The sequence below is a fragment of the Citrus sinensis genome, chromosome 1 (genome assembly GCF_022201045.2).
Source record: "Citrus sinensis cultivar Valencia sweet orange chromosome 1, DVS_A1.0, whole genome shotgun sequence".
Classification (NCBI taxonomy): Eukaryota; Viridiplantae; Streptophyta; class Magnoliopsida; order Sapindales; family Rutaceae; genus Citrus; species Citrus sinensis.
This window is the reverse complement of record NC_068556.1, coordinates 3,880,629-3,903,503: the sequence shown is the minus strand read 5'-3', so window position 1 is coordinate 3,903,503 and position 22,875 is coordinate 3,880,629. Positions and strand designations below refer to the sequence as shown.

Sequence of the window (22,875 nt, the reverse complement as noted above, 5' to 3'; positions counted from 1 at the left end):
GGGCTGTTTTGTTACTGTATACCGGCGGTTGATTCGGCAATTTCGGACTTATATTTTATCATATTTTGTTTAAATTTTTTTTTTAATAGAAGAGTAATATTGAATTTCTTGTAAATTTTAGTTGTCAAAAGTACATAAAAATCAAAATATTCTTAAGTGTTTTTTAATTTAAAATTAGAATAGATAACAAATATAATTAAAATTTCGCAGACTAAATCTAAATAATAAATTAACAACAACTAAAAAAATCTAAGTCTCTGATGGTAAAGAAGGATCTCCCTAAAGTTCATGTCTTGAGTTTACACTTCCATTGGTGTGGCCGTGTGGGTGTGTTGAAGAAAAAATGTGAAATATATTTTAAAATAAAAATCATATTATAAGTCTTTAAATTACTCTTTTTTTTTAAATTATTTGAAATTATTTTCGGAAAGAAATTTACGTTGACATGAAAGTGTGTGACAGAGAAGTCGTTAAGATGCGAGGTCGAATTTCAGCCACAGGATTGTTGAGTTGAAACATCAAGTGGTTAGTATAAAATGAGGCCCACCGCATTCGTTTTATGAACTGTCATTTTCCATTCAAGTTGGTATCTGTCATTGGCACACACCAGAAAGTAACCCAGATGTCGATTTTCCTCTCCGATTTGGGGTCCTTGTAAACAAAGCGTTTCTTCAATCTGAAATTTTGAGTTTTCAGATAAAATTGCCTATTTATTCCACCCAAAAAAGGCAGAAAAGTGAATTCCTTTTCTAATTGTTTAATTTTAATTTTGATCTTTTTTTTTTTAATAATCCATGATTGCAACTAAAAGAGTATGTATGTTGAGAACATTCCAAATAATTATTTTACTGATCAAATAAATTTTTTAAACAAATATAGTGTTCTTGTCTATTCAATTATTTTTGCTTTTTTTTTTTAAAAGAATTCTTTATTTAGATATCTAAAATATATATATATATATATAATTGTAAGTCTCCAATTAGGGTAAAAATTAAATATGGTATTTAACAAATTATTATTTCAAAATTTTGAAAAAATGTTTGGATTATCATTAGGTTAAATAAAAAATTAATAATATTACAACTATAAACTTTTATATAAATTGATGTGATATAATATAAATAATTGATTGGTTGAACAAAATACTATGCGGCATCATTTATTCTTATTATTCAACCAATCATGATATACAATATCAATTTGTACAAAAATTTATACTATAATATTATTCATAAGATTAAATTAAAAAAAAAGCTAAATAACTTATGGCCATAGCCCTAATTTGTCAAAATTTTTAAAATAAAATTTGAATAAAAAATATCTTGATCAACTGTCTTCACTATAAAAGAGAAACCAACCAAATTAGCTCAATTGGGACAATTAATCATCTCTATGAAATGTCTAAAATATACTAAATCTCACACACTCATTTGACATCAGTTTTTTTTTCCCCCCATCCAAGTCGCCATCCGATATTTTAAGGCAACTTTCGATTTGGTATATCAAAATTATATAGGGGCCAGCTTAATATAAATTGAGGAATGATGTCTTTATTTATGAAAGTATTTAAGGGACTTTAATGTTATTATTCAATTTTCCGTCGTACACTTTATTGTTAAAAGATTTCGTATTGGATATACTTTTCAAACATGGCTTTCGAAACTAAACAAATGGATTTTACCAACTTAATTCCCTGTTTGTCTTTAAGTATTCGTTTAAAATACTAATCAATTATAACTAAACAAATGGAATATAATTAATTAATCAATTAATTGCCACATTAACCACTCTTTAATTTATATAATACTGTTTAAATCTCCGAATCTTTGACTAAAAACTATTTTGTACATTATAAGTTCAAATGTCCACCATTACATTAACCTCCCAACCGATTTGATAACTACCATTCGCTAACATAATTAATTTTCTTATTGCTAAAATTTTTATTGTCATTTCTTTATATTTTTTGCATTCAATTCAACGACTGTATGGCGTGATGCATGTGGAATTCTTTTTCGTTGGGACTCAAATCATCCACCGTTTGATCATTCACCATTTGATGTTGGAATGCTTGGGTGGCCAATTTTCGTCATCGATTTACCGTCACATTTTAAAATAATTTGCACCGACGCAAGCTGCCGAGTCCGGATGGATAAAAACACAAGACCGTGTTTGGCAATTTTTTAATTGACACGTGGGGTCTGGGCCGTGTAGCCTGCGTGTATAAAGTAAGAACAAACAAAAAGATTAAAAAATTAAAAAACAAAAATGAAGAAAAAGAAAAGGAAGGAAGTATTGTGCCTATTTACAGTCTTGTTCGAGGTGGAATAAAGCAACATTGCAACAACATGGCTGTTATGGACGTATCACTAAAGGGACATTAAATCAGATTCTTGTAAAAGTTTTTGACCAACGTTTTCTGTGAAGCAATTTGATCCCTTACGAATCTTATGCAAAATATAGCTTTAAATTATTTAAAGGGCAAAATTATGTTGCAATAGTGGTACTGTACTACTGTTGCAACCAGTCATTGAATCTATAGTTGTACAATTGTATTAGTTAAATCCAATAACTGAAAGTAACAGTGGTACCGTATCACTGTTGCAACATAACTGGACACTTATTTAAATGGATGATCATTTTTATTTTGTCAGAATGTAAGAGTGAATTAATTTTTAATCCTTTTCAAAGTTTAAATTTAGATGACCACCTAAATGAAATTATTTATTAAACACTTGATCAAATTTATAAAGACCAATCATTTTAAAATATTTGATAATATTTTACCTTGTTATTTTTATGAGCATAATTTTTTTTTTTAAGAAACAATTATCAATATCCTAGTCTATTGCTAAGCTGCTTAAAGTGTAGAAACTGCTCAGAGTATCAATTTTTTTTGTAAACTAAGTTTTATCCAAGTATAATTTCTTTATCCAAACACAATCATATTTGTCGGTGAAATGATTGTTATCATTTATTTTCATTTAAAAGAAGCATCCGGAACAAAAATAATCAATTATCAAGTAAAGGGCAAGAATGGGGTAGAAACCGCCAATAAAAAGCCAATATTTTTAGCTTACGTGGCCACTGCACGTAAGCAAAAAGTTCCATGATAAATATTTCGTGATTTCGAAGTTCTCGTGCCCTGCACGTCAAATTTATTGCCGTCACGGCCAACTAGTTTAGTGCCATTTGGCACTCAGTTACAAGCTCGCTTCATCCTTGGCTTACCTGTTTGATTGCATGTACAAAAAATATAATAAGAAACTTTTTTTTTCTCGGCATTATTTTTGAATGAATGTATTGATTTCTCTCCTTTGTTTAAGGCTTTGTCTTAGAATACAAAATACGCAGGAGGTTGCCATCTTGCTTTAATTATATGGTCAAGACTTGAGGGTACACGATGGACCTACCCGTGTGTAATTTGTGTTCACACACTTCTCTTTCGGCATTTTCTCTCGAAAAAGCCCAATCCAAATCTACGAATCAAGCACCAGGACATAAGCAGAGCTCTAGGGCCAAGGCCTCGGAGGGTTTGGCGAAAGTCGAAAAGTAGACGGAATATGTGTATCTAGTAGTATGAACTACAATGAAGCATATGATATAGTAGTAGTAATTGACAAGAATATAACTACCATTAGCTCCTTATCAGGATCTATATGAGGTAATATATAAACATACACACAGAAAAGCCGATAGTGCAATACTGCAACTTTTCTCATTGCTTTGTTAAGTGTCAAGAGAGAAGGATAGCTAGGCTGCAGCCTTAAACCCCTCAGGCCGTAGTGAGAAAAATTCCCTCCCCAGTCTTTAACAGTAGATGAATGAGACCTGTTTATGGTATGATAATGAGTCAAATGTTACTGGAAGAGGCGCGAGTCTGATCTGCAATCACTATTGTTGGTTCGCATGTTCAGAGCCCAGAATTTATGATCAAACTTTATTGCTTCATATCTTCCATATCTTCATCAGAGGCAGAATTTTCAACCTCACTCCCGCCACTTAAGCCATTGTCATTGCCTAAAGGTGAAAACTTGTCACTCGTGGTGTTCTCATGAAAATGACACTTAAAAAATTTTACTGGTGGTTTGTCTTCAATGTTTCTCCCTTCTTTGCGTTTCTTTGTACCACCAACAGCTATTGGTTTCATCAAGCCAGGAGAAGCTGAGAATTCAGTATCCACAAAATCAACCATCTCCAGATCATCATCAACTTTGTCATGCCTCCTTGTTTCGTTATTTGTGTGAAAGAAGTGATAGTCATTCAATTTCCCATTAGCCATAAATATTGGAAGCTCAGATTCCACTCTAGACTTGCATATCAGAGCTTTGGCATGAATCTTGGAGATGTCACAATCAAATACTCTTACACCTAGATCTTCAACAATCAGCAGCCACTCTGCAAATGTCAGCACATTATAATTAGATATTGGAAGGATTAAAATGGAAAAACATTTGAAAACATCAATAATCACATATAGGGTGGCATCTCAAACTAAATTCTTCTCTAACTTCATCAAGTAAGCTCCGAGCAGTAACAGGCCAAGAGTAAAACACATAGTAATCAAAACGGTGCTTGTCTAGAAATTCTCATGCATCACCTTAACAAATAACAACAATATGATTGATCATTGATGCCTCTTATCATTATTCGGTGTGTTGACAACTGTAACCTAACCTGCTACTGCAAATAATTTCTGAACCCTAAAGAATAATGTAAATGGAAGGACCAAAGAGGATGAAGATAGCTGAGAAACTCACTGATAAGAGTAATTGGAGTTGAAAGATTTGGTGTGCTCATTTTCCCCCCCATGGCAGTTTGACAAGTAACCCACTTTATCAATTCAGAGGGCAGGCGAGATTTGGAGAATGCACTTGTATAAGAAGTGACTTTCGCCTGGTCATTGTTGTCCCTGTTGCCAATTAGAGATCTTTCAGATGAGATGTTCTAAGATACAACCGTTTCACGGCAGCTACAATCTTCACATTCCCATACCTTGCAGACTGTAATGCATTGTCAAGAATAAGCAACCATCTGACAGCAAAATTTTTAAGGCTTTTGCAAGGTAGCTGAACCTCTTTTCGAGGAATGAGGAATGAATACTCTACAGTTAGGACAGCATCATACACGATCTGCCGTAAACAAACTTCATCTCCACAGCCCTGCAACAAGACAAAACACTAGATTTGGCAAAATGGTAATGTTTTTGTGCCAAATGTATGTTTCATATTTGATAATCTACTTTGTTGGCAAGCATATAGCTTTTCCAAAACCGATATTTATCAATAGAAACTTAAAGGCAAAAGTCTTCAGAATGCTCCAGAAGATAACAACCGACGGATGATGGAAAAAGAAAAAGGATCGTATATTACGAGGTAAGTATAAAACAATGGAAGGAAAAAAAAATACCGCAAGGCTTATCTCAACTACTTAGGGTAGAAGAATGGATCCCTTTTGATACATAAATAAGACAGAAAAAATTGAATGTATGATGGACAACAGATAAAAGTTCAGAATTGTTAATATGATCATGCAAAGTAAGTTTTAAAACATGAAGTGTTACTAATAGTTTTGTGACTTTTGAGGCTAAATTATATTGCTTACCTCAAATCAAGGCTGAATAGAACACTTTGAGGTTCAGTGACATGGGTGCCGAATCACACTTCACTTTGGATGTTCAGCTCACCCATTCAGAGTTGCCTTGTGTATTCACAATCTGTACCCTAGCCACCACCGACCCAACCCCATGAAATGTTATGTAGTGTAGTCTGGTAGGCATGCAACTACATCTTACACATTAAGGCTATGACATCACTTTCTGTGTGGGCAAAAGGGTTGTGTCAATTATAATCCTATTTTAGCATTGACACACTGCATTCTCTTCCATTTCCGCTATTCTACATAATTCTCTATTTTCTCAAGATGTCAAGGCCATAACCCCAGGACTTACACGTCACCTAATGAGACTTAAAGCTTCAACTGATGCATTTATATGATAATTTTTTTTTTTGAAAGAATATGATAAGTTAACTTTGAATGAAAGTAAATTGAAACAAAAGGCAGAATACTGACCAGCAGGGAGGACACGGGCAACGCAGGCTCCAGCAGCATCCTAAGAATGCCATCTTACATGGATCAAGCAGAAATTAGTAAGTACAAACATCATTACACTTGATGAAATAGCAATGTCAAAGGGATTTATATAACTCGTTACAGAAAAGAAATCAGAATTTGGAAAAGACTAATGATCATTGATCACAAGGAGTTTAATGTGTTTTTACCAGATATAAACGCAAAATAAATAAATGAATAAAAAATAAAAAAATTGATTAAATCCCCTAACAAAATTACAAGCAGACATACGAGTCCATGATCATTGAATCTCTAGATGGTTTATCCAAGGGAAAATTCCTTAGACTAAAGTTTTATTTGGTAATATAATTAGACAGCCGTAGCTTAGAAGCTACAACATTGAAGAGTTTGATAAACACTTGCTGCTGTAATTTGAGCTGAGTTGATTTTATTCTACATTTATATGACGAAAAATCCATAATATCTTTACTATTTTTGTCAAAGCTATTACTTAAAAGTCATTTTTATAACAACTACCAATTTTTATGAGTTTTTTCACCACATCAGTTGTAACTTAAAAGTCACGACACCTCAATTTCAAATATAGGCTAGGATTAAAAACATAGCTCTAAAGAGTAAAAATGAACATTTAAATTAATGAAACGCGAGTTTCAATATACCATAAGATATGCTACACCATGGATAGTTTCATTAAGAATACAAAACACACACATTGCGCCACTAAATGGAGAGTTACATTGTTGAGAACGATCGAAACACTTAAAAGTAAACGAAAAAAAAAAAAAAAAAACTCACCAAGAAAGTAATGATTCCGAAACCCAGCTATCATTTGAACAGCGCAATCACGCAAGTCTTTTGCCAACTCCTCCCTCAAACTTCCCAACCCAAACTTCAAGCACAACCTCAACCAAAATGCCTCACACATCACAACCCCAGCTAATTGCCCAACTTTACAACCCATGCAAACATTATCACGCACTTTATCGCTAACAATCGGTAAAAAGAGCCTCAAATTTTCCCTAAAATCACAATTCTCTCCAACTTTACTAACCACCCATACGCGCACCAGATCGATAAAACAACAATTCAAATTCGGGTCCAAGATTCTATCATCTTGTTCCAATTCGGAGCCACAAAAAATGCTAATGTAACTAACAATCCCTTCTAACAAACCCTCAACCTCTTCATAAACTTCCTTTTTATCAATCACTAAATGGCACAACTCGTAAATAACCGGAGCAAGTAAGGCTACTTTTTTAACTACATTGCACGAACTAGAACAAGAAACCAGTAGCTGAAACAAGTCCTTAACAGCTAAAACTTGCTTAAGAGAGTGTAAAGAGGTAAAATCAGAGCTGTAAAAGTTAAGCGCCGAGTAAAACCAAACGTACTCTAAGGAGGGATCGGGTAGGTTTTGAAGCAAGCGAGAGAAAATTGAAGTAATATTAGAGAAATCCGAGGACCCCTTTGAGTACTCGCATAAAAAACGATCGATTGACTCTTTTAACATGGGTTGAAAATTGTCGGCCGATTTTGTGATGTTCATTTTTGAGAGTGAGAATTTGAAATTTGGGGGAAACGTGTAGGGGGTGATTGGTTGTTGGCGTGTCGAGTGGGAGGAATTTCTGAGAGTGAACGGAAGTAAAACCCTAGCTATGCTTATGGAGGAACTGCGTGGGGAGTGGAAAAAGGAGCGGCCGAGAGGGAAGGTTGGGGCAATTTCGTAACGGAACAAATATTTGAATTTCAGATTTTGTGCCAATAAGATAAGAGGCCAAAAAGAGAGTGGTTACTTCAATTTATAATAAACAAATATAAAACCGTACAGCATGCGAACTGCGAAGCAACCGTAAAACTCGACACTAGCGCATGGTCGTTTTTGTACATGTCCGTATAATAATATTATTTAGTAATTGGCATACACGAGGAAAAAAAATCAATATTGTAAATTTTGCAAAAGAGAGAAAATGAATAGTTCATTACAAGGTTGTTATCATTGGTCGGAAGAACCAAATCAATGATTTGAAAGAGTTTAGGAATAAACACCAATAAAAAAGCTCAGGTGCTGTCGATTTTTCTATATGTTAACCAATAGAAAAATATATATATCAAGAATCTGAGAAGAAAAAAAAAAAAACAACGCAAAACAACTACAGCTATCACAAATATGAATTTAGCTTGAAGGAAAAATAAAGTATTGTTTTGAATTTATGTATTACTTATAAACCTATTTTGAACGACAAGGAAGGAAGAAAACTAAGTAGAGAGTAGGAAAAGTTAAAAATGTAAAATTTGGGGCAAAAGATTTTACTTAGTAAAAAAGAAGACTCGAAAAATATAACAGTCTTATTTATATAAATGAGAAATGTCTATTTGTAATTGTTTAAATTGTAAGTTAATTTTATCCGTTAATAATAAGTTAATCTAATAGATAACACGTCAGCTGTGTTGCTACTACATAAAACTTTTTGAGTAATTGTAGAAAGAATTTTTTTTTAAAAAAAAACACATTGGGGTGAAGAAGAAACTTATCCCGTTGGTGAAAATTCTTGCAAAGACCTTCTGTAGGGGTGTCAAAAAAACCCGCCCGGACCGGATCCGGCCCGGACCCAGCCAATCCGGTCCGGGCAAAACCCGGACCGCATATACAGAAAAAGCGGGTCCGGGTTTCAGAATTTAAAACCCGGACATATCCGGGCACGGTCCGGGTTCAGCACCCAAAACCTGGAACCTGGACCCGGACCCGTTTTCCCAATTAAAAAAAAAACAAAAAAAACTAAAACCAGTTACGGAGTTACCTAAACCCAAATCGAAAAACCAAATCCGAAAATCCCTAATTCCCCAAATCGCAAAACACCCAACCCAAAGGCATAAGCTGAGCAGCGACGCTGCCACCGTCACCGTCGGCTAGCACCCACCGTCAGTCCGTCACCGTCGCCCCTCGCCACTCGTCAGTCGGCATCATCTCTTCTCGTTTGCATTTGCTGACTCGGTTTTGCTCAGTTGCGGCTGTGACGGGAGTCGTTCGTGCAGCGGCAGCAGCGCAGTGCATCCCCCTCCGGCGCCGTCAGCGTCAGTGCCATCGTCTCCAACTCTCCATTGCCACTTTGTCATCCACCATCAGTCCATCACTCTGCCATCACAGCCACCACTACCAGCCGCAGGTATTGATTTTTTTCCTTTCATATTTTGTCTTCCCAGTTGCATTTTTGCCGATTGCTTCTCTGTTGGTGTTGGCTGTTGCTATTCGTGTTTATTTTCGGTCAATTTTGTGCATGGTTGCTGACTTGCTGTTGCTGTGAGGCTAAGTGGTTTTGACCGTAGAATATGAGGAAAATATGGCCAATTTTGTGAGGGATCCTTATTTCCTGCTCGTGTAATACGTAATTTTTATGATTTGTATACGTCCAGCATTTTTTTAATTTCTCCATTTCTTTTTTTCTCCATCCCGGCCAATTCCATTTCATCTAAAACCAATCTACAGTGAATATCGACAAGTAACATCTCATTACCTCTGCACATCTATCATTTTGCATTTTAGCTGCACGGGATAAAAGCTAGCTAGATAATGTAATAAGGTTCACTGGTTTGTATATAGTGTAAAATTTATTTGAGCCATCACCAGTCAAGCAGTCATCACTCTTCAATTTCAAGAGTCTGAATAATCTGGCCCTAAAATGCATCAGCAAACGCACACAGCATATGATTGTATGATGAAACTAGGGGGTTTGTGTCGAGATTTGTTGGGTTATACTATTGAAGTGGATTTTTAATGTTATATTACAACTGGTTATTCACTTATTTGTATGATTTTGCTTCTGTTGGCTGTGTGAACCTCTCTGCCCAGCTTGATTTGATTTGACAACAAAGCAAAACCAGAAAATATTTATATGGTTGCTGACTTGCTGTGAGCCTGTGATTACTGTAACTGTTGCTCTTTTTTTTGGGCCAAATCCTTTTGCCTTTTTTAATTTTATGTTGCTGACTTGCTGTGAGCCTGTTAGTTTTATGTCTATGTCTCTCTTTTCTGTTCACTTTTTCATTTCCACACTAAAATCTGAAATTTAGTATATCTTTGCTATTGTAACAGCAGAGTATTGCAATGTCGGACAACGTAGAAATCAATTCTTCGAGTGCTCCAGATTTATCTCGTAATGTTGAAGATAAAATTGATAATGAGGTTGAGGAAATTTCAGTGTCAACTGTGAATGATAAGAAAAGTAAGGAAGAAACTAGAAAAAAGAAGAAAGTCTCCGAAGCTTGGGAGCACTTTACAAAAATAATGGTAAATGGAGAACAAAAGGCAAAGTGCATGCATTGTAGTGCAATTTTAAAAGCAAAATACCAATCTGGGACTTCAACTTTGAATAGGCACGTGGCAATGTGTTTTAAGCAGAATCAACCAGACATAGAAAAAGCGCTTCAAGGAAGCCTTAAAGTGATTAAAAGAGAGGATGGAACTTGTGGCATTAGTTATGGCAGTTTTGATCAAAATGTTTTACGGAGTTTGATAGCAAGAATGGTTATAATGCATGAGCTTCCACTTAGATTCGTGGAATATATAGGCTTCCGAGAAATGATGGCACATGCTAACCCCGTGGTTAAGCCAATGAGCAGAAACACTTTGAAGAGCGAAATCTTGAAGTTATATCAAATCGAGAAGGTTAAGACTTTGCATTTATTGGGGAAAAATCATGGTAGAGTGGCCATTACTACGGATTTATGGACAGCTAGTAATCAGAAAAAGGGATATATGGTCGTGACGGCCCATTTCATTGATAATTCCTGGAAATTGCATAGTCGAATCTTAAGGTAATTTGTCTATAATTTTTTGGAATGCTTAATTTAATTTTTCTTTTAAGTTTATTATTACTTATATTAGATTTTTTTCAAGTTTAAATTGTAATATATTTTAAGTTTGTGTATTTAATACCGACTTTTGAATATTTGATAGGTTCATCTATGTTCCAAGTCCCCATACTGCTGATGCCTTATGTAATGAGTTAGTACAATGCCTATTGGATTGGAACGTGGATAGAAAGTTATCCTCAGTGACATTGGATAATTGTACCACTAATGACGCAATGGTGGAGAAATTGCTGTTAAGGTTTGATACCGATACCTTAATTTCTAGTGGTAAATTTTTTCATATGAGATGTACTGCTCATATATTGAACTTGGTTGTGCGGGATGGGTTGAAAGTTATAGAAAGTGGGATTGGAAAGATTAGAGAGAGTGTGAGTCATTGGACACAAACACCAAAAAGATATGAAACTTTTGAGTTAGCTGCTAGACAATTACAAATTAATTGTAAAAAAAAATTGAAATTGGATTGTCCTACTCGTTGGAACTCTACTTATGCCATGCTTGAAGTAGCATTGATGTATAGAAGTGTTTTTTCTCGGTTGCAACAACGTGACCCTCAGTATAAGAGCTTGCCAAGTGAAGAGGAGTGGGATTTGGCAGTCATAATGGTGGAGCATTTGAAATCATTTTACATGTTAACGGAGATGTTTTCGGGTACAAAATACCCGACTGCTAATTTGTTTTTTCCGTTGATATGTAAAATGAAATTGTCAATTAATAGGTGGCGCACTGCTGATAACCTTGCTATTAGGATTATGGCTGATAAAATGACTGATAAATTTGACAAATATTGGAATGAAATTCATCCAATGTTAGTTGTGGCTGTTGTGCTTGACCCAAGATATAAGATGATGTTAATTCATTTTTATTTTCCAAAGATATATGGGGATACAGCAGATGAGCTTATTGAGTGTGCACATAAGCTTTGTTATGATTTAGTGAAAGAATATGAATCGAAGGCAGCGCATGTGAGTGGTGGGCAGAATGTTGGATTGGAAATTTCTCGTTCTGAATCTTGTTTGAATTCGAATAAGTATTGGGATGTAGATGAGTTTGAAACATTTCGAAGCCAAAATAAACGTGCTAAGGTAACTAAGTCGGAGTTGGATAGGTATTTAGATGAGGAATTGTTGGATTCCATTCCGGACTTTGATATTTTAGCTTTTTGGAAGATGCACACAAGCCAATATTCTATTTTGGCTGAGTTAGCTAAGGATATCTTAGCCATTCCTGTATCCACCGTTGCCTCTGAGTCAGCTTTTAGTGCCGGGGGCAGATTTTTGAGTCCGCATCGTAGTAAACTTCTTCCTGACACTTTAGAAGCCTTAATGTGTGCTCAAAATTGGATTTGGGCTTCTACTTTTCGAGGTATAAAGTTATTTGAATCATATTTTAGTAGTATTTATTTGCTTAAAATGCTTTGAATTTTAATGTGTTATTTTTGTTGTAAGGTGGAGTTCCGGAGGATGAGATTTTTACTGGGGAGGAGGTAATTTCGGATGATGATGATGAGCCACAAGCATCGACAAGTAGCATGACATGAACGTTTATTTATTTATTTGGAATTAGGCATGAACTTATTATTTATTTATTTGGAATTAGACATGAACTTGTTATTTATTTATTTTACATGGGAGTGTTTTGACTCTTTTATGAACTATTTTTTGAGTTGTTGAACATTTTAGGATTTTCATGTGTTGTATTGATAATTGGTGTCATAATTATGAACTTATGATATGTTGGATGTTATTTAGATTTATTGTGTTATTGAATTTAATTTTTTTTTATATATAGATTGAATGAGTTTAGGTTAGAAGTTAGATGAATTTTTTATTTATTATTTGTGCAAAATTTGTATTGTTAGTATGTTATAAGTTTGTATTTAACTATTTTTCTAATTTTTCTTTGACTTAAGTTTGAGATTTATCTTGTATTATGATACACAAGAAATGTGCATGCATGTTGTATTGTTGTTTCACTTGTTTGGTGATATTTATTTTGGCTGCAGCCGCATTAGCTTATCAAGTGAATTATAAAGTTGTTTCCGAGTCAATAACAAGTTGTTGTGCCGACTGCAGAGTGCAGTGTACATGTACACACATTAACGGAGGACTAAGCTTATTGTTTATTTTCAATTTATTTTCAATCTGTTACACCTTAATAAAAATGAAACTTTTTTTTTTGAAATATATGTTTGCGGGCTTAGAAGCCCGGAAGACAAAACCCGGACCCGGGACACGCCGGGCTCAAGCCCGGACCGGACATACAAAAATCGGGTTTTGTCCGGGTCCGGGTTTTAATTTTTGGCATCCGGTCCGGTCCCGGGTTGCACCAAACCCGGACCGGACCCGGGGTTTTGCCAAGCCTAACCTTCTGTCGTTTGTTTCTTTCCTTCTCGCGTGGATTTTTCTTCTTTTTTTTCTTTTCCTTTTTTTTTGCAAGTGAAAAGATTCGAAATAATACCATCATCATGGGCCAAGGCTACTCTCTATTTGGGCCGAATTCCGTTAAAGGCTTTATGCAAGACCAAGTAGGAATTCGAGATGAGTGATGCTATTAGGACCCCTTGAAAACTCTTTCGAAACCCCTCTTGTGTGTTTACAATTTTAACCTCTCATAAAATGACAAAAAAACCAATCTTTTTTCTCAACTCAAACTGCAGATTTCTCTCTCTTTTTCTCTCACTCTGCATTTATCGTTACCATTGCTTGTTGTTTGCATTTTTGCTGCAAACCTACAATGAATTCTTTATTCGAAATGCTAAATTAAGGATCGTGTATACAAATAACTTCAGATGAAATAAATTATTTAAGTTTTAGTTTTATTGGGAAGTTCAAAATAAATTTTTTCTATTTTATATACGCACTTGACTAGTGAGTTTCACAAGTGTTAACTTGCACTTTTAGGTTTAAAATATGTACAAAATCATTCAATAATCAGTTTAATGGCTATCAACGAAAGGAAAAAAAATCTTAATTATTTCTTAAGAAATATAATAATTTAAAGGGTTTAAAGCTTAATTGCAGCTGTAGTTCTGACTTCACCATTAGTTATCTTGTTGTCTAAATCATAGTAGCTTCTTTTAGAAAACTTATTTATTCGCCATGGAAGAGTCAGTAGTTCCTTTATTTTGATCAAAAATCTATAATAATACACTAAATTGAGTAATTTTGCGGTCTTATGTTATCTTTCCATAAAAATCTTTTAGGTCTTAGGAAGAAATAGGTAAGGTCATTTATGAAATTAACCCGTGGGTGATATTAGTGATTATGTTATTTTAATTTTCATTGCAGGTGCTTTAAACAAAAAGGGTTTTATTAGAGTTATTGAGGGGTGCCAATAGTCCCACTCATTCGAGATTTTGAGTTTTAAAAAGCAAAAACAAAATGGTGATTGTGATTCCATTTCTCCCCCGCCTTTTATCTAATAACACCTGCTGAAGTGTAATTTATAAATAGGTCCTTGATATTTTGTCTAAACTTCAAATAGACTAGCAGTTTGAATAATCAAATAATCAATCCTATTAAGCAAATAATCACCGTTTGGCCCACATTGTACGTTTGGCCGAGATTAATTGCATAATTTAGTATTTGAGAGAATGACACTTTCTTCCCTACTCTATTTTACTTTTATGACACTACTCACAATTTTTAATTTCTATAACACATTTTTTCCCTACCTTTTTTTTTTTTTCAATTTTTACAACACTATCTTCGTATAATGTTTTGGTCACACTCCATTACTTAAATGATGTCAAAATTTTAGACAAGAACTTATTTCAACCATAAAATAATCACATTTTTTTATTTGAACTTCGACGTTGTGAAATAATATTATCAAAATTGTAATGAAATAATTATAAAAATAAAAAACTGATAGAAAGTGTCAACTTAGTTTTCCCTTCTCATTCCTCGAATAATATCAGTTCATTTACTATTGTATCAACTTACCACCAAGTTACTTAATCCGCCTCATTTTACATCAAACATTTTTATTAGCTTATCCTCTTACTGATACCTTTTGCATCAAGAAAAGAAAATATAAATATGATAATAAACATTAATTATAAGTATTTGTATATTTCCTTAATGGTTGCTTTCTAACAACTCTTTTTTTTTTCATACAATAAGGAGTCAAATATTTAAATTAAGACAATAATAAGACCATTGTAAACAACGCCAGAGATGACCTCATTCTCATCCATGGAGCCTAGAAGGTAAAGATATAAACTAAAGAAATTTTATGTCGCTTTCATCTATGAGTGTCATCTCCCATCATTCTACCAATAAAATAAAATTACATACTTACCTTCCTATCTCTCTTTGTCGTTTCGGCTTTTTGGGTGGACACATTTTCAACCCAATTAATATTTTCTTACTACTAAGAAAACGAATGTTAACGTATGGATTCCTAATTTTTCATAATTCTTAAGTAAAGATATAGTTTATATATTGCACCGAGTAGGTCCTTTTTTGTCGCCGTGATTTTTTTTTTTACTTTTTTTTTTTCTGTCACCAAGTGAATGCAATGGCTAAAGTCATCAAACTTTTAGCTATGATAATTTTTTTTAAATTTATTATTCCATAATTTTCTCAATTTTAGAAATAGTTTTTTAAAAGTAGTTAGAATATTACTTTCCAAAGTAACTTATAAAATAATCAACTATATAATTAATAATATTTTCAAACTTTATATTATAACCATGTTAGAGAAGATTACTTTTTAAAAGCATCTTATAAAATATAATTTTATCAAAATAATTTTCAATCGTGTGTTTATTAGTATAAGTATTTTTCATCTTATGGACTCATTTATTTTTTCATAGTATTTTTATCTTCAAATAATTTATTATTGAGTTTTTTATAACATTGTGATTGACATTTTATCATTGGATTGAAGTTATATATTGTTACTGATTTTTTCTTTTATTCAAATCATAAATTTATAAATTTTATATCATATTTTTATTTTATTGTTTAGCTTAATGACAATCCAATCTCCTCTTCACTCATGTGAGCGAGGTTTAAAACTAAAGTCTCTTATTTTTTTATTATCTCAACTATATAACACTAAAAAATATATCAAATTTTCATCATATGAATAAACTAAATTTGCATACAATCACATCAATTTAATTTTTATTTGTTAAATACGTACATCAATTAGGTTAGTTTTGTAGATTTAGTTTATTGATTTTTTTTTATTTTTCCCTCCACTCTATGTAAATTTACGCCGTAAGAAAATAACAAGATATGCTTAGTACACCAATTTACAATTTCCTCAATTTTGACTTTTGACCATCTCCTCGATATAAGAGAAACTTTAACGCCAGAGGGCATTTCAGACTTTTCAGTCATTTCAATACAATTAGGGACCTATTTAACATAAATAGACACAATGTATTCTTAATTACGAAATTATAAAAAACGCAGTGACGCAGATGTTATTACTCCGTTAAGAAAATGAAAGAAGGAAAGAAAAAATAAAAGAGAGAGAGAGAGAGCGAGCCAATAATCAGCCAAAAAGCTACGTAGCAATAGCATTTCCTGCTCCGTCATTATCTTCCAATCTCCATTTTTTCTACTCTCTGAAATAAAAAAGAAAAAAAGGCGAAACAAAAAGAAATTACTAGTACAGTGTGAAAATCTCAATCGACGTTCAATCTGTGCTCTATCTATATAGCAAGCGTACGATGTCGATGTGAAAAAATTTCATCGATTTCCATTTTCTAGAGAGAGAAAGCGGAATCTAAATTTAGAGAGAGAAAAAGAGTGAGTGAGTGTTTCCTGTTGTTGAAATCTGGCTCTCTGGAGTGCTTGTATTTACGGTTCGTCATGGTTCGATTAATCGACGAGCTCGCCTTATCGTTTGTTTTAAATCGGTGATGAGATTGTACAAGTTTCAGATCGATTCCGTTTGGATGCATTAAAATTGAGTTGGTGTTTTTATTTTTCATTTTTCTTCTTCTGGATTTCTCTTATTGTGAAAGAAATGGACAACGGCGGCGGCTCCTCCGAAGCCGCGGCTCAGCCGCTCGAGTGGAAATTCTCGCAAGTGTTCGGAGAACGGACTGCTGGAGAGGAAGTGCAGGAAGGTACAATCTTCATTTTTGCTTTATCTGATTCTGCATATGGTTCTACTTTTATTTTATTTTTTATTTTTTATTACAAAATTATGGATATGTCTTGAGAGATCTATGATATGCAATTTGGATTTGATAGTTAGAACCGGCGTTATTGTGATAATTTATATGCGTCTACATTATTGAAGAGCAATTGAGTTAGTTGTAATATTGATGTTGCATGCATGAGTTACTTTTGTTGTTGCTTTGCTTTTTATTGCGAATATACCTCATCATAGCTCAGCTTGGAGCTTAAATATTGTGCTTGGTGCTGTTAGCTCATGAATTACATGGTCAATGAACTTGTGAAAGCATTGGTACTATGGCATGCCATATGGGAATGCGTCATAGTTTCATCAAGGCAAAGGTGTTGGGCCTGTCGGACATCTGATCAATGGGTTGATTTCCTGAGTCTCCAGTTTATATAAGCAGAGCAAAATATTTGGTTTGTTGTGCTTGCTCCATGCTGGCTCTGATTCTGAAAGTTAATATCATTGAACAACAAACTGAGTCACATTGTTGATTCTGGGCTTGAGTTGACTAATCGAGTTCTTAACACTAAAACTTTTATCTCTGGTTTGGCTCTCTGTTAATCGTTAATGTAGGCAGTCTGTTATACTAGTTATTGACTATTGAAAAATGTGAGGTACCCCTTGAATAGTTGTCATCATGGGAGGGACTTGACTTGAAGACATAAAACATTCTACATTATATTTCTTATATGATGAAAGTTTTCTTTTCATTGTAAGTGCGATTTGTGCTTGGCAGAAGTGTTTTGTATATGCTTTTTCTCCCATGCTGCCTTTGATTTATTTCTGGACCTTATGTTTGCAGTTGATATCATATCCGCTATTGAATTTGATAAATCTGGTGATCACCTTGCTACTGGAGATCGTGGGGGCCGAGTGGTTTTATTTGAGAGAACTGACACACGAGATGTAAGCCAATTGATTGCATACTTGTTTATATCATTTATGCTATTATTTTTTCCTCCATAATTTTTAGTTCGTCAAACTATTGTAGTTTATAGATGTATGATATAAACTATAATATGCAGAATGGTGGACAACGGAGAGATCTAGAGATGATGGATTATTCAATGAGCAGGCACCCTGAGTTCCGGTATAAAACAGAGTTTCAAAGCCATGAGCCTGAGGTAGTTTCTTTGTAGTTAGCATGATTAATGTGTTGATTTGACAATTGACTCACTGTTCTTGTTTTTCTAATAACATGCATTTTTATCGGTTTGGTTCAGTTTGATTATCTAAAGAGCTTGGAGATTGAAGAGAAGATCAACAAGATTAGATGGTGCCAGTCAGCTAATAGTGCCCTGTATCTCCTGTCCACTAACGACAAGACTATTAAATTGTGGAAGGTAAGAAATTCATTGAAAGGGACCTTTTTAGCTGTAAACTGTAAAGCATTTAGTCACTTTTTATAATGGAACTGCTTAGACCTCATTTTTTTTCAAAGGATTTCTACATTTTAGTTAATAAAGATCTCAGGTGTATTAGTAGCTTTTGTTACAATATGACCTAAGGAGTTAGTAAGTTTTTAAAACAACAACAATTTCTTAGTTCATAACAGAATGCTCCTTAAGTCTCTTGGTATGAATGATGTGTATGCTTTTATGTTGGATAGGTTCAAGAGAAGAAGGTCAAGAAAGTGTTTGATTGGAATGTACACCCTGAAAAAGCTGCAGGAAATGGTCCAATTTTTGGTTCACATGTATCAGCAATTCCCAAATCTTATATGGCAAATGGGGGATGTGGAGAGAGAAACTTTGGATGTGCAAGTAATGACTCGTCCTTCCCCCCGGGTGGTGTTTCATCTCTACGTTTGCCTGTGGTAGTTGTACTCAATCTAATCTTCTTTTTTCCAACATCAATTGCCATTATAGTGTTAGTCATCAATTGCCGTCATAATGTTAGTCTATCTGAATTTTTTTTTTTTTGGATCTAATATATTTGCTCGTAATGCTTAAGGAACTGGAATGACTATGTAACTTTATTGTGTTGAAAAAAGAACTATGCTATGTTATGTACCCCTTTTTTCTGTGGATTATCTGGAAAAAGGGATCAATATTAATATTTGTCTATTCTTTTAGAGTAGTAATTGTCAACTTGTTCATAAGTATCATTTTCCAGCTCTGATACCTTGGTCAAATTTCACAATTAGGTTACCAGTCAGGAGACAAATCTTGTTGCTGGATGTCGAAGAATATATGCACATGCACATGATTATCATATTAACTCGATTTCAAATAACAGGTGATGACCTGTGAATAAATCTTTACCATTTTGTTTCTCAACAAGACTTTCTGAATTTTATTAGTTTCTGATTATTCCTTTTTGGTTTATAGTGATGGTGAGACCTTTATATCGGCCGATGACCTGCGAATAAATCTCTGGAATTTGGAAATTAGCAATCAGAGTTTTAATATCGTAGATGTGAAACCTGCAAACATGGAGGATCTTACTGGTGGGACTCTCAGATCTCTTTCCAGGGGCAATAACATGTTATATGATTTTTTAACTGTCTGAATAATAGTTTCTGAGATGTATAAAACAATTGTAATCAAAGGATATATACAGAGAATGTATAATTTCGCTAACTTTAACCCTGAACTTCATTTATAATGCTATTGTTACCAAAATAGAGCAGGTACTATTTTATAAAATGATATATTCATGTGGTCAAATTCATTGTTGCAGAGGTGATTACTTCCGCAGAATTTCACCCCACCCACTGTAATATGTTGGCATATAGTAGTTCAAAGGGCTCTATTCGTCTTATAGATATGCGGCAGTCAGCTTTATGCGATACTCATAGCAAATTGTAAGGGATTTTGTGGCATTCTTTACCCTGATATTTATATTGGATTTCTTTTCCTATTAGTTTCTGTATTTTTAGTTTTGAGGAACAGGAAGCAGTACCTTATTGCAGTCCTTTTTTCTCCTTACCGTTCTTACCAGCGTCTTATTTGCAGGTTTGAGGAACAGGAAGCTCCCGGTTCGAGGTCTTTTTTCACGGAGATAATTGCCTCCATTTCAGATATCAAGTTTGCCAGGAATGGAAGACATATATTAAGTCGTGACTACATGACCCTCAAGGTTCATTTGTGATTTTAAATGAAGTATCTGTTTCAATGAAAGCTTCTGCAAATTCTCTTTTAATATATATTCTTAATTTCTCAGGAAGAAAAATAAAGCTTTGCAAATGCATGATATATGGAAATTAAACTATGGAGTCCTTAACATGTTAACTGTATTTAACTGATTTAAGAACTCAGTGTAGTATTTTCTGTTTTCAATGTTGAACAAGATGGGGTTAGATGATAGCAAATATAAACTTTCCTGTAAAATTTTATACATGTTGTCCTGGGGCAGTTTATTTATAATCTGTTTTTCTGTATATCACGCTTGTTCTGATATCTAACATGATTATGACTACGTTGTTGACAGTTATGGGACATAAATATGGATTCTGGTCCTGTTGCAACTTTCCAGGTTCATGAACATCTAAGACCTAAGGTGATGCATTCTTCTAAGAATTATTTTATGGGTTTGGATAACATTCACACTTTGTATGAATGAGAAACTGGAAAGAAGAGAAGTGAAATGGATGGTACTCAATAATTTTGTATTGTTACCTAACTAAGTGTAGTGAATTGCGGGGAAGGAAAATAGGTGACTTCTCTGGGCACAACTTTCATTTCGCTTCAACAAGAGTGGAATTTAAGAGAGATATAATTAATTATCCCAATTTACTTTTTATAAATCCAAAAGATATGAGTAAGAGTTGCAACTAAATCCTATCATTATAAAATCAGCATTCTTTTTATTAATTCTCTTGATTTCTGCGCTAGCAGTGGGAGGTTGAACTGTGCTTCTCTTTTCTTTTGTTCTTCTCATAATTTATTTTATACATTTGTTCATAACATGAACTCTTTGTTTGGACTTTGTTCAGTTGTGTGATTTATATGAAAATGATTCTATCTTTGACAAATTTGAGTGTTGTCTGAGCGGAGATGGGGGTCGGGTGGCTACTGGTTCCTACAGGTTTGCTACATAATTTATTGATCCTTATTGCCTCCATCTTCCTTCACCATAATGCTTGCATCTAGATGTATAATGTAATTCTTTATGTGATTCCAGCAATCTGTTTCGCGTGTTTGGTTGTTCTGAGGGTAGTGCAGAATCAACAACACTGGAAGCCAGCAAAAATCCCATGAGGTATGTTCTGAGAGTAAGGAATATTATTGACAGTGTTAAGGAAGTAGCTATAAAAGTGGATTCCTTAACAAGTTTCTAGGTTTACAGCACTTTGTATTGAAGTGATTGTAAGAAAAATTGTGCTAACTTTATTGCCTTCATCCTTGTGTAACTAGTTTATTCTTGCATTTCCAGGAGACAAGTTCAAACCCCGTCAAGGCCTTCTAGACCTCTAGGAAGTCTTTCTGGTGTTGTGAGGCGAGGTATGTTTACTCATATTCAACTCTTGTGCATTTTTATACAAGCACTCACGAAATTGACATCTATTGGGTGAATTCAATCTACTAGGTTCGATTAAAAATTATTTGGTTAGTTACTTTCATATTAAATGGATACATTAATATAGGAATAACAAATTAGTCAGATCTTTATGCACGCAGTTCATTTTTTCCTCATAATATTAGCTTGTTAATTTTGGTTTTGATTTCACTAATATGTGATGAAGGCGATTTATTTACTTTCATGAGATAAACATTTAGGTTCGAACGAATCTAAGTCTGCCCAGAAAGTAGTCACTGGCTTTTTTTTGTTTTTTGTGCCGAGTTTATACACATTATAATCTGTGCTTGTATGCCTTCTTTTCGTTGTGTCAGTCAAAGGAGCAGATAACTCTGCACTTGATGCAAATGGAAATGCTTTTGATTTCTCCATGAAGTTGTTGCACTTAGCTTGGCATCCATCAGAAAACTCAATTGCATGCGCTGCTTCAAACAGCCTTTACATGTATTATGCATAAAGTTGGTCTGGGAAGATAATGACTTGTTCTATCTAGCCTGGCAAAGCTTTTGTGGTCGCTTTTGGTGAAATCTGCTTTGCTCTTCCAAAACCAATAATGTGGAAGTCACGCTGCCGTCTATCAGACTTCTGGCAGTCCATTGTAATTTTTAGCATATCCTCCATCAACACCAAGGAAATTATCAAGAAAAAGCTTAAACTGATAATATTCCAAGAAGGCTATATACTCACTGATTTATTCTTTTGTAAGGACAGGTAGAATTATCCTTTTTGTCTCTTGCTTAGGTCAAAGAAAAATGTGGTGGTAGCTAGCCTATGACGGAGACAACCAGAGACAGAGCGTTATAAATACTTTGCTTCGGTGCTGCCGGATGGGGAGTTAACCTGAAACTTTGAGACGGAGCTTTCACGTTTGCATCAATTCTCATTGATATCTGGGGATTTTCAATCTTGTATCATTTGAACCCACAAATTCTCTAGGCTTGTGAAATTTGATCATGATTATTATTGTTATTTAAATTCTAACCATTTTTTTCTCTCCTTAGACAGGATTTGCTTCTAGGTGTCAGTTTTTTTTTCATTTTTTTAACCTTAATGGTACTTGATCTTGTGATGAATGCCTCTTGCGAATCAGTGGCTTAATTTATCATAAATAAATGTTTCTTTTGTTTGGTCAACGCTAGGTAACTCGTGTCTTAGGTACTGTTACCTCTCAGCTAGTGGCTACGGTCAGGTTAAATTAGCTCACGGCCAAATCACTTAGAACTGTTAATCCAACAACGGTTT

At 34.1% G+C, this 22,875-nt stretch overlaps 2 protein-coding genes across 4 annotated transcripts; one reads left to right on the top strand and one right to left on the bottom strand.

Annotated features, from left to right (window-relative positions):
• Positions 1 to 3,580: 3,580 nt before the first annotated feature.
• LOC102608523 (uncharacterized) lies at positions 3,581 to 7,911 on the bottom strand. Of its 2 annotated transcripts, none has more exons than XM_052442817.1 (5): positions 6,889 to 7,911; positions 6,073 to 6,125; positions 4,996 to 5,180; positions 4,761 to 4,912; positions 3,581 to 4,398 (listed from the first exon to the last, which is right to left on the bottom strand). In XM_052442817.1, exons 1-5 carry the CDS (start codon positions 7,637 to 7,639, stop codon positions 3,941 to 3,943), a joined length of 1,599 nt encoding a protein of 532 aa, XP_052298777.1. In that variant the 5' UTR covers positions 7,640 to 7,911; the 3' UTR covers positions 3,581 to 3,940. The 2 variants fall into 2 exon arrangements, with proteins under 2 accessions (XP_052298777.1, XP_006475951.2); XM_006475888.4 differs by having other exon boundaries at positions 4,996 to 5,162; positions 6,889 to 7,907.
• An 8,549-nt stretch (positions 7,912 to 16,460) lies between these two features.
• On the top strand, positions 16,461 to 22,633 carry LOC102608811 (serine/threonine protein phosphatase 2A 55 kDa regulatory subunit B beta isoform). Of its 2 annotated transcripts, none has more exons than XM_006475889.4 (14): positions 16,461 to 17,053; positions 17,915 to 18,018; positions 18,138 to 18,236; positions 18,336 to 18,455; positions 18,722 to 18,928; positions 19,259 to 19,350; positions 19,443 to 19,561; positions 19,795 to 19,918; positions 20,070 to 20,193; positions 20,545 to 20,613; positions 21,050 to 21,141; positions 21,238 to 21,315; positions 21,490 to 21,557; positions 21,948 to 22,633. In XM_006475889.4, the coding sequence occupies exons 1-14, from the start codon at positions 16,951 to 16,953 to the stop codon at positions 22,088 to 22,090; spliced, it is 1,542 nt and encodes a 513-aa protein (XP_006475952.2). In that variant the 5' UTR covers positions 16,461 to 16,950; the 3' UTR covers positions 22,091 to 22,633. The 2 variants fall into 2 exon arrangements, with proteins under 2 accessions (XP_006475952.2, XP_015385078.2); XM_015529592.3 differs by having other exon boundaries at positions 16,462 to 17,053; positions 18,722 to 18,931.
• Positions 22,634 to 22,875: the final 242 nt, after the last annotated feature.

What these genes read in the sequence shown, in the direction of transcription:
- LOC102608523 (XM_052442817.1), bottom strand. Translation starts at nt 7,639, where the DNA reads ATGAACATCACAAAATCGGCCGACAATTTTCAACCCATGTTAAAAGAG. An exon ending in TCGGAATCATTACTTTCTTG is followed by an intron (nt 6,126 to 6,888) that starts GTGAGTTTTTTT and finishes GATCCATGTAAG; the next exon opens with ATGGCATTCTTAGGATGCTG. An exon ending in AATGCATTACAGTCTGCAAG is followed by an intron (nt 4,913 to 4,995) that starts GTATGGGAATGT and finishes AATTGGCAACAG; the next exon opens with GGACAACAATGACCAGGCGA.
- LOC102608811 (XM_015529592.3), top strand. Translation starts at nt 16,951, where the DNA reads ATGGACAACGGCGGCGGCTCCTCCGAAGCCGCGGCTCAGCCGCTCGAG. An exon ending in TTCAAAGCCATGAGCCTGAG is followed by an intron (nt 18,237 to 18,335) that starts GTAGTTTCTTTG and finishes GGTTTGGTTCAG; the next exon opens with TTTGATTATCTAAAGAGCTT. An exon ending in GTGGCTACTGGTTCCTACAG is followed by an intron (nt 21,142 to 21,237) that starts GTTTGCTACATA and finishes ATGTGATTCCAG; the next exon opens with CAATCTGTTTCGCGTGTTTG.